A 13,056-nucleotide genomic window follows, 5' to 3' on the forward strand; every position below is an offset into this window, starting at 1 on the left:
CTGGCAGGAGCTTTGTCAGCCAAATCTCAAAGGTTAGCTTCTCAGAACATTCTCATTGATTATTCAGCATTAAGTAGCTTCTAGTCTCTTCCACCATGCCAATTTACTGAATTAAAAAAAAAATTTTTTTAATGTGTTGATTTTAGAGAGAAGGGGGGGGAGAGAGAGAGAGGGAGGGAGGGAGGGAGGGAGGGAGGGAGAAACATTTTGTTGTTCCATTCATTTATGCATTCATTGGTTGATTCTCATATGTGTCCTGACTGGGGATCAAACCCACAACCTTGGCATATTGGGGTAATGCCCTAACTGAGCTACCCAGCCAAGGCCCAATCTACCAAATTTTTTATCATAGAATATTACTACTCAGCATTTTGTTTGCTGACATTCTTCAAAGAGACTGCTATAGTGTCCATGGGAATATGCACCTTTGCTCAGTTCATGTCATCTGGCACAGGATACTCAGCATTTATTGAATTAATATCTCATGATTAATTTTTTAAAGATTTTATCTCTTTACTCTTAGAGAGAGGGGAAGAAAGGGAGAAAGAGAGGAAGAGAAACATCACTTTGTAAGAGGTACATCAATTGGTTGCCTCTCAAGCACCCCCAACCAGGGACCCAGAGTACAACCCAGGCGTGTGCCTCAACCAGGAATTGAACCAGCAACCTTTCAGTTTACTGGCCAGCATTCAGTCCACTGAGCCAAACCAGCTGGGCCTCCTGATTCACTTTTAATTTAACAGGGATGCAGATTTTTTTTTTTTTTTTTTTAGCTGTCTACAGAATTAAAAGGACAGAAAGAGAACCAGAGCTGATAGAAGGCTGCTTCCCCTTATACCTGATTCAGGTCTTTCTGCTCTAGGAAGATAATGAAGAACCATGGTCAGCCTGCAGCCATTAGCAGAGAGGTGCTGTTTGTCAAAGTCCCAAATTAGTCTTCTACATGGGTGTAAGAAAAGTGCTACTTAACATGGGTGCCTGCAAACTTACGCGCCTCAGAGCCACCTGTCTTTTAAAGTTTACATTAAATTCAAATTCCACAGTCATCCTGGTCTAGAATCCCTAAAACTTGCAAACTGACCTCAAAGACCTGGTTGGGTGTCACCCCACTCATGGTACAACCGCTGAGGGCCTTGCAAATGAGAAACTGAAGCAGTGTATTGTGTCCATGGGTTTATTCATTCAAAACCTACTATGCACCAGGCACTGGGGACATAGCAATGAAAAGGATAGATGTAAACCCCTGCCCTCATGGAATTCATGTCCCCATGGGGAAGACAATAAACTAAGCACAGATGTGAAATGCAGAGGCAGTTAGCTAATGGTCACTGCAGTTTCAGAGAGAGTAGCCAGAGAAGACATTACTGAGGTGGTATTTGAGACCTGAAGGAAGTGAGAGAAAAAGTCAGGAAGGCGTCTGGGGAAAGAGCATTCCAGACTAGGGAAGTCACAAATAGAAGGGCCCCGAGGTGGGAGAGGGCTCGGTGAGGTCGAGCATGGAGGTCACGGTGTCTGGGGGCTGGGAGATGGGCAGGAAGCAGCAGGCGAAGGCCAGGAGGTAAATGGCGGCCTGGGGGGCATTCTGAGGACCTTGGCCTTTCCTTTGAGGTGTGGACCCAAGGAAGGGCTTTGAGGAGAGACGTGACCTGCTTCAACAGAATCGCACAGGCAGTTGTGCTAAGAACAGAATGTAGGCGGAGAAGGGCAGGAGCAGATACCCAGGCGAGGGGGCTGGGTGGCTGGGAGCGGGGCTCTAGAAATGACCAGAATGGGGGGAGGCATGGTAGGAAGAACAGGTTGGCGGGGGGGGGGGGTGGAGGATCCTTGGCTCCAGCCACTTCAATTTCAGACACCTGGAAGAATCTAGGACAACTGCTGTTGGCTTTAGTAACTTTCTAGGAGGAACCAAGCGACCCTAGGTCTAATTTTTAAAGGACAAAATCCATAGATAAGGACCAGTATACTTGGTGGATCCCATCTGGTGGATAGCTGTGAACAGGGAAGCAGCGCCAGGTGGCGATTTAGCACTTTTATGTAACCTCTGTCGCAGCTATTCTGCCCGTGCCAACACTTGCGTATGGCGTAGGAGCAGATGGCTTGTCTCCGGTTGTGTACCAAACGACAAGAAACCACAATCAAGACCTGAAGGAGAGAACAGGGCATCACAAGAGGTTCTGGACTGAGGTCAGCTGAGCGCCTGGATGAGACATGCGCCCTCTCCTTGGGGGCATGTGCGTGTGGTCCATGAGTGAGGTGAAGTTGAAGGGCTGCTAGCTGTACTCGGCGTCTCCTCCGGCACACAAGTAGATCTCTTAGCCTCCTGGCAGTTTGGTAATACGGCCACATGATTTGAGTTCCCCAGCGCAACGTGGGTAGAGAAGTGTGGGTAGAGTGGGGTACACCACTCCCAGGCCTGGTATTTTACAAAAACTTCCACGCGCAGCCCTCCTCCTCTTTTCCTGGCATGTCAGCTGCGAAGGCATCTTGGGAGCCACATGTTGAACAAGGCAGAGCCCTGGGAGCCTAGGACCCTTCACTGACTGCATGGGGCAGAGCTCTCTTCTCCCCACACAATTGCTAGAACTGCCCAACTTCTGGAAATCCCCTTTAATGTTCTCAAATCTCTTATGCAATGAGATGAATACTACTATCTAGTATCTAATGAGCACTCACTATGTGCCAGTGATTTTTCTCAGGACTTTATATGCATTAACTTGTTTAATCCCTGTAACCCCCAACGGTCCCTATTTTACAGATGAGGAGACTGGGGCACAGAAGGTTAGACAACTTACCCAAAGTCACATAGCTGGTAAGTGGCAAAGCTGCAACTGACACCCAAGAAGCCTGGCTCTGGAGACTAGTCTGAACCACAATACCCCACCAACAGTGTTGCTTCTATTACGGTGTATCGATTGCCCATGCGGAACCACAGAATGCACATCTTCCACGTCCACAGACAGCTACCCTCCTGCAGTGGCTATTTCAAAGTTACTTCAGTGGCTTGTGGATGCCCATTTCTTCTGGGGTTCAGGCACATGGTAAGTCACAGAGCCCAGGCAGAAGTTACTTAAAGGGACAGGGAGATAGAGACAGGGATAAAAGGTTATGAACCATCTCAATTTAAAAGAAACTCATCAAACAAGAGTCTTATGATAAAAACTTTATTGTCTTAAATATCAAATGTTTTACACATCACTTTTCTTCAGAAAGTTCCTATTAAAAAAAAAAAGAAGAATAAAATAAAGTGTTTTAATTACTTAGGGCTGACTTACACTTCATTGTGTGACAAAAACTCAAACCCAAATGCATCTACTTCACTCAGCTGCAGGCTGGCCCTCTTGTCCAGCCCCTAAACCAATGGCACAATGCAACCAACTTTGGGATTCCTGAGTTTGGTTCCCTTAAGTTCTCAAGAGTTTTTCAACTCTCAAAACCAAAGCATTATGGGCGAGACTGAGCTATGGGCAGGCCTATCTTGCCAATCAGCCCAGTTCTCGTAAGATGCAGTAGTCTCAAAGCGTCAAAAGTCAGGAAAGCATACATGAGCGATCGCAAGAACAAAGAGCAGTTTCTATTTGCTAAGATTTGCCAAATATGGCTATAAAACTAGTAAACAAACCTTACTTGAGTGCGAAGGCCATTGGCCCAACTCGCCATGAAGATGAGATTTTGAATTAAAATGAGCACATCAACTTTCATCGTCGGTACACAGTGAAAAAAGCAAATGCAATTAGTATGTGGAGTTGCTCTATCACCAGAACTATCTCAAAAGAATGAGTAGGAGAATAGAGAGTGGAAACATCATCATTCAGAGAAAAAGGTCATGGATGGTGGCATAAACCCAGCTGTGGAGCCTTCAGGGAAGGAAAAAGATATCTGGACAGCATCAGGGAACCTCAGACCAAAGGCATTTAAAAATACGGCAACGTGACTGCCTCCGGCAGGACATTAGCAGGTCTGCCTTTTTCTTTGAGCCACACATGCACTCATTCAGGGTTGTGCAAAACAAACTCCTGGTAAACAGCCTCATTTCCCATCAGACATGTATTTCCCAGGAAAAAACATCCCAGCATGCCCCTTCCTCAAGTCAGCTAATGAAAACCTTATGGTACATGTTTAAAGAGAAACAGTTCTGTAAAAATTACTCTAATTTTGTATTCCACCGCTCTGTTCCAGGTCTTTTGTAGTTTCCTTAGTTTTTTTAGGTCAAAGGAATAATCTCTAACTTCTACACCCTTGACCCATTTCCCCTGCTGATTTCATTCCACAAGACCGGGCCCTAAAACATATCAGCTATATCCTCTCACCTTAGAGCCCCCAAAGGGTCTAGGTTACCAATCACCAATATGTAACTTATTGTAAACATCTTAAGTTACTAAAGTCCAGAAATTCTCCCTGTATGTTTTACGGTTACATTATGTGGTGACACTTTAAACGATAGATTAAAGAAATGCCCTTTTGATGGAGCTGTCCTGTAGAAAGGTCGCTACGAGTACTCGGTTCTCACAAATGCCCACCATCCAGTCCTGCGCCCTCACTGCGTTTTCGGCTCTGGAGCTCCGTTTTCATATTTTGCATTCAGCTGCTTTACAACAGCAAAGCCTGCAGAATCCTCTAAGTCCCGTTGGCCCAGATGGATAGTGTTCCAGGACAGCCCTGCTCAGGGGGAGCGGGGAGGGTGCCGCAGCACCCACCCGCCCTCCCTCCACCCTGCTTCGGAGGGCCTGATGGAAGACAAAGCAGTCGCTGGTGCATGGTTAGGACTATCTGCCGTATTTACTCATCCGTCTACCCTGCTCCCCCCTCCTTCTACCAAATGACTTGGTGCAGGATAGTTCTGAAGGAACAATAAAGGTGAGCCTCAAGACCCTCCCACGTGTGCCTGCTGACTTCAAGAGGGCCATTTTCCGTGACCCCCCCACCCCCATACTTCCACTTTCATTTCTCACCAAAATTTGATGCCTCTGCTATTTGGAGAGACTAAGGCACAAGAGAAAATCAAGCCCCTCAAAGGTTCACCCCTAAATTCTTTAGTTTAATAGAATTTGAGCCATGATTTTACATTCCCAGTTCTCAAGGACATGCTTTGAATTTACTTTAAGAGCAATTGGCATTTTAAGTTCTAGAGAAAAAGCTTATTTTATGGAGCTAAGGTAACATTCACCTCCTTGGAAGGGAAACTAACTTTCTAGTTTGGACAGAGCACGCCGAGTCTCCAAAGTCCCAGGAGAAATCTGCCCTTTCGGTATCTGTGCTAGGGAACGGCGGAGTGCACGTGGCAGCCAGTGCCTCTTGTGTGTGTTACCGGTGGTAACTCTGGAGCACGTGATAGTGCAATTATCCTGCTCACCCTCAGGGCGGGTGTCAGGACAGGCAAAGGGAACCAGAAAGCGATTCTCCTGGGCAGTTATTTGCAAAGCTGTTCTTTTCATATACATGGAAAGATTAAAAATCCCACGTGAAGGATATATTTGTAAATATGAAAACTGTTCGCTTTTTCATCTATGTAAAGTTAACTATAACATACTCATCAATCACACATCTATATATACACAACAGCTGGTGGTTAAACCAACTAAATGTTTATGGCTTTTACTAGAGACAGAAGTGGTAAGGGAAGAACAGGCAGATGCCACTTGAAATGGTTATACAGCCAGTGACGCAAAGCCTCATGTATCTGTCCATTTACTGCAACCCTCTTGCTAAAGTTTTGGGAAAAAACACATGGGGTAGGCTGCAAGCAACATAGTTTTAACACACACTAGGTACCCAGTTCCCTTTGTCAAACAACTGGTGATCTTTCATGTTTATGGCTAAGGCCCAAACCGGGGACAAAGGCTATTTATTGACGATGCCTGGGGGCCTCAGCAGGTACAAGTGGAGATCATTCCTATCACCTTCAACAGCAAAATCTACCTACAGGTGTCCGGTTACCAAGCACTTCCTTGCACACAGGAACCAACTTAAGGGAGAATGCCTAAGCTATACACAAAAATCTCTCTTTGGTGAATAAACTGGGACCACCCTGGAGGTAAGCGCTAACCAGACAGCTGTCCAGTAGAGTGGCCCGTTACTGGTTAGGCTGGCTGTTACCAGTTCTGCTGGCAAGCAGAGGAGTTTCACAATTCCATCTTATTCTTGGAAAAATTAATCTCTAACTTCTGCACTTCAAATAAAAGCTGACAGTGCAGGCTGACCAGTGTCATGTTCCTTAATAATTCCCTTTGTGTCCTAGAACTGAATTTACAAATGACTCAAAATCCAAACAGTATCAACAACTTTACTTTCATACAAATGATGGACAGGAAATAAGATCTTAAAAATAAAAAGCGATTATACATTGGAAAATGATGAAAAAGCACATCTGGCAAGTGGGATAAACTCAAAAGTATTCCTAACAAGAACTCATTTACACCTATAGGCCTAATCCCTTTTCTCCTGAAAGTAAATATACATACACACAAAAAACTATTGCCATGAAGCCCCCCCCAGACTGGCATTCCACACCCCACCTTGGGACCGGATCCCCACCGACACACGAAGTCAGCGGCCAAGGCTCTGAGCGCTGCGCACCCCGACTCACAGCAGACGGCGCGGCCTGTCTTCACTTGGAAGGCCTTCTGGGAGAAGTCTCTTGTCACTGTTACGTTCTTCCACGCCCCTCTGTGGCCCTAAAGGCTTACAAGCTTAGAGTAAGTTCCCAATCTCCACCCATAAAGCGAACGCAGGATGCACTGCACTGCCACTGGATTCTGTTGCGATCACAGAGAGCACCAACTACTTAATTACAAACAGCGCTCAGGGTCCGTTGACAGAACCCTCTCAGCAGCTTTCCAGTGTGTCTGATCTCTTTGATGCAGGGCAGGCAAAAGGGTCTGCAGCATGTGACTGCCTAAAACATTTTAAAGACAATCTGGCTCACCCGTTGCTCTGAGTGCCCTCTTGGAAACAGTCAGCTGCAACTTCTGCTGTTTCCTAACCCCAGAGGATCATGAAGAGTCTAGGCAACTTTTCCATCATGTTACTAAAGTCTCTTAACACACCCACAAACATCACAGCCAAAAGAAGGTGGAATAGGGTAGAAGAGAAATGCCTTTAAGTAGCTCCAGATTACAATGCCAGAAACTCCTGATAGGAGCCTCCATTTTGATTGTACTCAACGACGTAGTAAATTCTGATGGAAATGAGCTTTCAAAGAGTCAGACTTTAGACAAAAATCACTTAACACTAAGTTCATAAACCGCTGTTTCAAAGGTTCTGTTTGAAACACACTGCAAGGTGTAACCCAGAACTGGGAATTATCATGCTCAAAATTCTTTTCAACAAAACCAAGATTTCCAGTTCCTACTATGGACACAGGAAAGCAGTCTCCCTGCCACCCCACCCTCGGGGGGGGAGGGGGGATGATGTAAAATCTGCCCATTAGGATTATTGCACAGTGGGGCCCATAGGACAATGACTTCCAAGGGCTAGTCCTCATATTTAAAAAGGCCACAGTGAGTACATCAATATACTATGCCCCACTCTAAATGGACATGGTAAACACAAATGTGATGAATCTTGTTTAAAAAAAAGGAACTCCTGAGGAAAGAAACAGGATGGAATATACTACCAAGGCCACTTGAGTCAGAAACTGCAATTACTATTTCCGCTGCCATGAAGCACACTCACCAGACTGACCATTCTAAGCACCAAGATGAACCAGTGGCACAGTTCACACTTCAATGTTGCACTCAGATCACAGCTCAAACTGAGCTTCAGAACTCCCTAGTAGATGAGTTTAGAAAGGAAACAGACTGCTGGCAATCAACCCATTGGCCGAACTTCAGATCATCACTAGTCATTAAAGGGTGAGGTATGATCAGTGAGATGCTAGCAACCCCAATCTCCAGGAAATTCCAAGGTTTAGGCCATTATTTTCCACTCACAGTTCTTGAAACATCACCGAGACATTTGTAAATGGAATTGCAGGATTTTTCTTCTTTTTAAATCTGGGTAGCACCATGTTCCACTCTTAATTCCCCCACAATATCCCATCCAACATATGCAGCAGCCTGCGATGTACAAAGTAACCCAAGTTTTAAATCCTCCTGATTCATCCCTTTAAAATGTCAAATCCTACCTAACCATATGAGTAACAACATAGCACGCTAGGATATTGTTCAATTATTCTTCAATGTCTTGTTATAACTGACGAATCGTAATACACAAAGCACTGAGGAGAATTCTGAACACCCAAACCATGTGGTCCAATTTATAAACTGACAATTGAACCAATAAGCCATAACTTGCCTATAGCAGAGACGCAGCCTATATGTGAATTCAATTTGTTCTTGGCTGCATGGGTGGTGGGATTTCTCAGGGCTTCTGCTTCTCAAAGCATTCATTCTCATTCTAAATGGTATGCTATACACAAAATCATCAGTTTTATTCCAGAATACATCATCTTAATGAGAATAAAAAGCTTTCATATGCACATACTGCCAATACATTTTAAAAGGCCCAAATTTTAACAAATAGAAGACAAAATCATTAGACAAGAGATTGTAAATTACTTTGGCTGAAAAAAATCTTTAAAAAAAATCTGGCTCAACATTCTGCTCACAGGTTTCTACATGTACTGTATGTATGTATGTGTGTGTGTGTGTATAGCTTTTTATTTTTAGGGAATGGAGTATGGTCTAGCCCATGTTTCCATGGTTATGTAGGGACTACAATGTTCTTTGCTAGCAAAATAAGAAGTGCAAGGTCTGCATTTCCATCAACTCGATGCAAAGCCCCAAGAGCTTCCTGCAAAGTAAAGCCGGCACGGAGAATCCGGTCAATGTCTGCAGCAGGAAAACTGAATGGTGGAAGAATGGAGGGACTTGAGGACGGACAGCTGGTAGGTGGCTCAAATTCAAGGAGTGGCCCTGTAGCTTCAGGACAGGTATCTTCTCTGGTCTCAGGCCTGTCTGTCACTGGATTCTGTGTGCCCTGACCCAAATCTTTAACCAGTATGAAATCTGATGACAAAGACTTAGTTTGCTCCAAAGTCTGATTGCGTGCATCCTCCTCACTTGCGAAAAGTCTGGGTGAAATTTCTACACCTAAGGTGCAGTGTAATTGATTAGACGTTTTATCTGAGGCTAGGGTGACAGAACTGCTCTCATTTACTGATTCTCTAGACTTGGGGACACCTTCCTTATCAGTTAATAGGCCATCACCTGGACCCCTGAAGTTAGTATTTTCTACATCTTCTATTCCAGCGCCAGTTGAAGTGTCTGTTAATTTTTCTGTCTTCACTGATGCAGATATGGCCTGACGGAAGGAGACTTGTGAACACTGTTCACTCTGGGTAACTGTAAGCTGCTCATTTTGGACCCATCTTTCAGAAAGGATCCCAAAAGTTGTTTGGCCTTCAGTTACTGTTTTTGACTGACAGATAACTTCTTCAGATGGATTTTCTGAAACTGGTTTACTACTAGTGACCAGAAGTCCATGGAGTTCCTTCAAGGCTGCTGTTATAGATGAGCAAGATCCCTCTGCTGCCTCCACACAGGGCTGACAACTGCCACACAGACTTACAGAGGGGGAGCAACCCCCACATTCTGTATTTGTCTCAGACATTTCCACACTACTTCCTGGGAGCTGTGAATTCTGAGTGGAAATGGAATTACTCAAAATTTCAGATGGAGGGTTGCATTTTGATGTTTCCACTTCCATGGAGGGATTATCCAAGGTGAGATCAGATGCACGGATATTCTTGACACTGGCATTCTGACCATCTGCTGAATTAAGCACAGCAACTGAGGACTGTTCGACTGTATCCACTTCCATAAGTGTTTCTGAATTTGAGCAGTCAAAGCATTCTGAAGATAGACTGTTTCTCTGTGTACAAGGAAGGTCCATATTCTGCTGCAGCCTGTCTCCTTTCATTGTAGCTTCTGCATCAACACTTTCTGGTTGATTTTGTTGCCTTTCTCCAAGAAGTTCAAAGTCCCCTGTGATACACAGATGTCCTCGGTCACACAGCGCATTCTGTGGTGCAACCTTGCGCTGCTCATTCTCCGGCTCCTCGTGCTGCTGAAGGCCAGCCACTTGACTCAGCGCCTGACATGCTGGATGCCAACCTTCTTCACCTAGAAACCTCTGTGTTTCTGGCATCCCAGTGGTTGTGACAGATACTTCCTGTCTTGGGTGGAGATGAGATTGGAGGCTCTGGGTGCTTCCTTCAGCAGGAACTTTCTCCAGGTGATCTGCGACGGTGGCTTCTCCGGGTGAATTCTGCAAAGGTATGACTGGGCTCTGGGCTGCCGGAGCACTGTCTGCTGAAGGGGCGGGATCAGCAAGGTCCTGGGTGGGGAGAGGTTCTTTCTTTTCAGAGGCTACCTGGAATTCGGCAGAATTTGAGGCCTCCACAGCTGTAGGTTCGATGCTGTCTGGGTCACTGGGCTTGACAGGGCAGACTGAGGCAGAGACAGAGTGAGCAAGACCCGCGGGGTTACCGATCTCAAGGCTCCTTCCTGAAGGACAGGCCGGATGGTCACGCCCATCTGGAGTTGGTAATGATGACATTCCCAGTGAGGTAGTTTCTTCACCACTTTTCTCTGTATGGAACAAAAGGAAAAGGAAAGAGATGAACAGGTTACAAAGGCCACTAAATTATCAGAGGATACAAATCTAAACAGGATAGAACTAAATCAGGTCCTTAAACTTGGGTTTGTTTATACAAGACTTTTACAAAAACTGTTCTCACTATGGCAGACAATTTAACATCACAGCATCAAAACAAGAGGCAGGCACGTTCTTAATGAAACAGGCATATTGTAATTCACTATTTTAAAGTGTCATTAATAAACATCCACAAGATGTCTGGGTTAGTGCTCAAGACGGAAGGACATTTATGTATCTTTATTCTCAGTGAGACCAGAACCCTGGAATAGTTTCCCGGGTGTGTGCTCTTCACTGCTTGTTCTGAAATCACCTGGGATGTTTGCTAAGCTTGTCGATCCTGGGACACCACCCGTGGTAGTAAGCCGAGGAACCCGCATTTCCAATAAGCGTCTTGGGTGATTTGCAGGCGCATTACAAATTCTGAAGCTTTCTGCCCTCAAACGCCTCTCCTGCCAATGCGCTTCCAGTGTTTCAAGTGTGAACACTGAGGTTATAAATGAGACGTCTAAAACCTGCTATATCTGGGACAGAGCAGGAATCATAAAGAGAAAGAATGTAATGCTTGGGGACCTTCAGAAGACAGAAGAGTAAACACGCTATTTCTTTCTATCCAAACTTCCAAAAATAGTAAACTACGTGAGCACCGACTCGGAGAACAAATGTAAAGCTAAAGATTAAACAGATTCAATTCCTATCAATATCTTACCACACAATGTAACACTGAAAAGATTATCAGTTACTTTATCACACTAACAGAGTACAAGGAAGACCGACCAGGTAGGTATTTTAAGGGCAGAGCAAGGGGGGTGGTGATAGCTCGGCCAGTGGAGGGACGTAATTTTTCCACAGGCAATGATGGTTTACATCCGTCGCAACTTTCTGACCAGTCATGCGAGATAGCAGAGTAAAACACTAACTCACTGTAAATAGCATGTCATTAATTAAATACCAGTTCTAAATCTCCTTTTGCCACTGATTAAGTTAAAAACTGACCTCTATGGCTCCGGCCAGTGTGGCTCAATTGGTTGGAGCATTGTCCCACACACCCAAAAGTTGGGAGTTTGATCCCCGGTACAGGTGTGTATGGGAGGCAACCAACTGATATTTCTCTCACATCGATGTGTCTTTCTCTCTCTCTCTCTGTCACCCTTTCTCTCTAAAATCAATAAACATATTAAAGAAAAAAAAAACCCTGACCTCTATGCAGTTATTGTAAGATGTTTAAAAGTCAAAACGCTGATAAGAGCGAGGATTTCACAATAAGATCTATTACGGCAGATGCAATTCCATCGCTTCATGCTGAACGTTAGCATCCAATGTGGGAGCTTGATCCTGTCTTCAGAAGTCATGAAGCAATGCAGTTACAATTCAAATGGCTCTAGAGCATCCTAATCCAACACTGGTTAACAGCATCAGAAGATAAATCTGTGCCAGGAAGTTACTGACTTATGAAATTATCTTACAGTTTAGGGGTCAACAGGAAAACAGCATTTTCTCACTGCAAACTATATCCATTAGAGTCTAAAAACACACTTATTAGTTTATCTCTCTAAGGCTGAATCTGAAAAAGATTCAATACTGAGTTACTGTGAACAGAAAAGACACATTGTAGTGAAAATATCATGTTAGCAGTGGGGTGGGGGGGCGGGGCGTAGTATGATAATGGCCTTCTGGCAACTGGTATGACAGTTACAACAACTGGGTGAGGTCAAGGTGAACACAGCCTGAATGTATTTTGTACTCACTATGAAAGCAGCATATAGTCCTCCTGTAGCTGAGATGGTCAGTTTCACTGGCCTAAGTCCTAAATGTAGGGGAGGACTGGGTCAGTACCAGAGGATAGGAGAAGACGATGAGGACAATGGATATTAAGAATAATTAAACGATGCCTGCTTTCAACCCATCCTTACAATAAAAAGAAAGAAGAAATCAAATCCTATGTATCTAATTACAACCAGCCTGCAAAGCCCTCTAAAGTCCTACGGTGATAGTTTAAAAAGGTCCCTTTTCCTCCTCTTGATGCATCAGCCAATATACTCAGGCCGACAGTGACCGTATTTGCACTGCAGGGAACAGAGGCAGAGGGGGGAAATCTGCAGGCCAGGCAGAGGCAGAAGCAGTCTCGGCTCTTGTCGCTGGGAAAATAAAACTTCAGCCCTGCCTTTAGTATCGATTCTGTGGCCCTGCACAAGTCACCTGGCCTGTTCCCATTTTTCTCCTCAACAGAATGAAAATTTCTGCTCCTCTGTAACTCTAGGTAGTTGTGTGCAGTTTTTCAGAAAAAAGGGACTTATGAAATCCCTAACAGCCTGGTCACCTCCAACAACAAAGGGCTGTGATACTGACATTCTTGAGTTGACATTCACAACAGCCAGATGGACCCTGTTTTTACTGGGATTT

At 44.7% G+C, this 13,056-nt stretch overlaps 1 protein-coding gene across 5 annotated transcripts in view; it reads right to left on the bottom strand.

Moving 5' to 3' along the window:
* Positions 1 to 3,203: 3,203 nt before the first annotated feature.
* DDI2 (DNA damage inducible 1 homolog 2) overlaps positions 3,204 to 13,056 on the bottom strand; it is a 36,014-nt gene continuing 26,161 nt past the window's right edge. For 3 of the 5 annotated variants that reach the window (XM_054579701.1, XM_054579700.1, XM_054579703.1), the window contains one exon: positions 3,204 to 10,589. In XM_054579701.1, the coding sequence (XP_054435676.1) occupies positions 8,701 to 10,589 (1,889 nt within the window). In that variant the 3' untranslated portion in view covers positions 3,204 to 8,700. Of the gene's footprint in view, positions 10,590 to 12,401; positions 12,762 to 13,056 lie in introns of those variants that run through there. The other 2 variants (XM_054579702.1, XM_054579704.1) reach the window with 2 other exon arrangements.

This window comes from Pteronotus mesoamericanus, unplaced genomic scaffold, assembly GCF_021234165.1.
Source record: "Pteronotus mesoamericanus isolate MK-2021 breed Mesoamerican mustached bat unplaced genomic scaffold, CSHL_Meso_final contig_557, whole genome shotgun sequence".
NCBI lineage: Eukaryota > Metazoa > Chordata > Mammalia > Chiroptera > Mormoopidae > Pteronotus > Pteronotus mesoamericanus.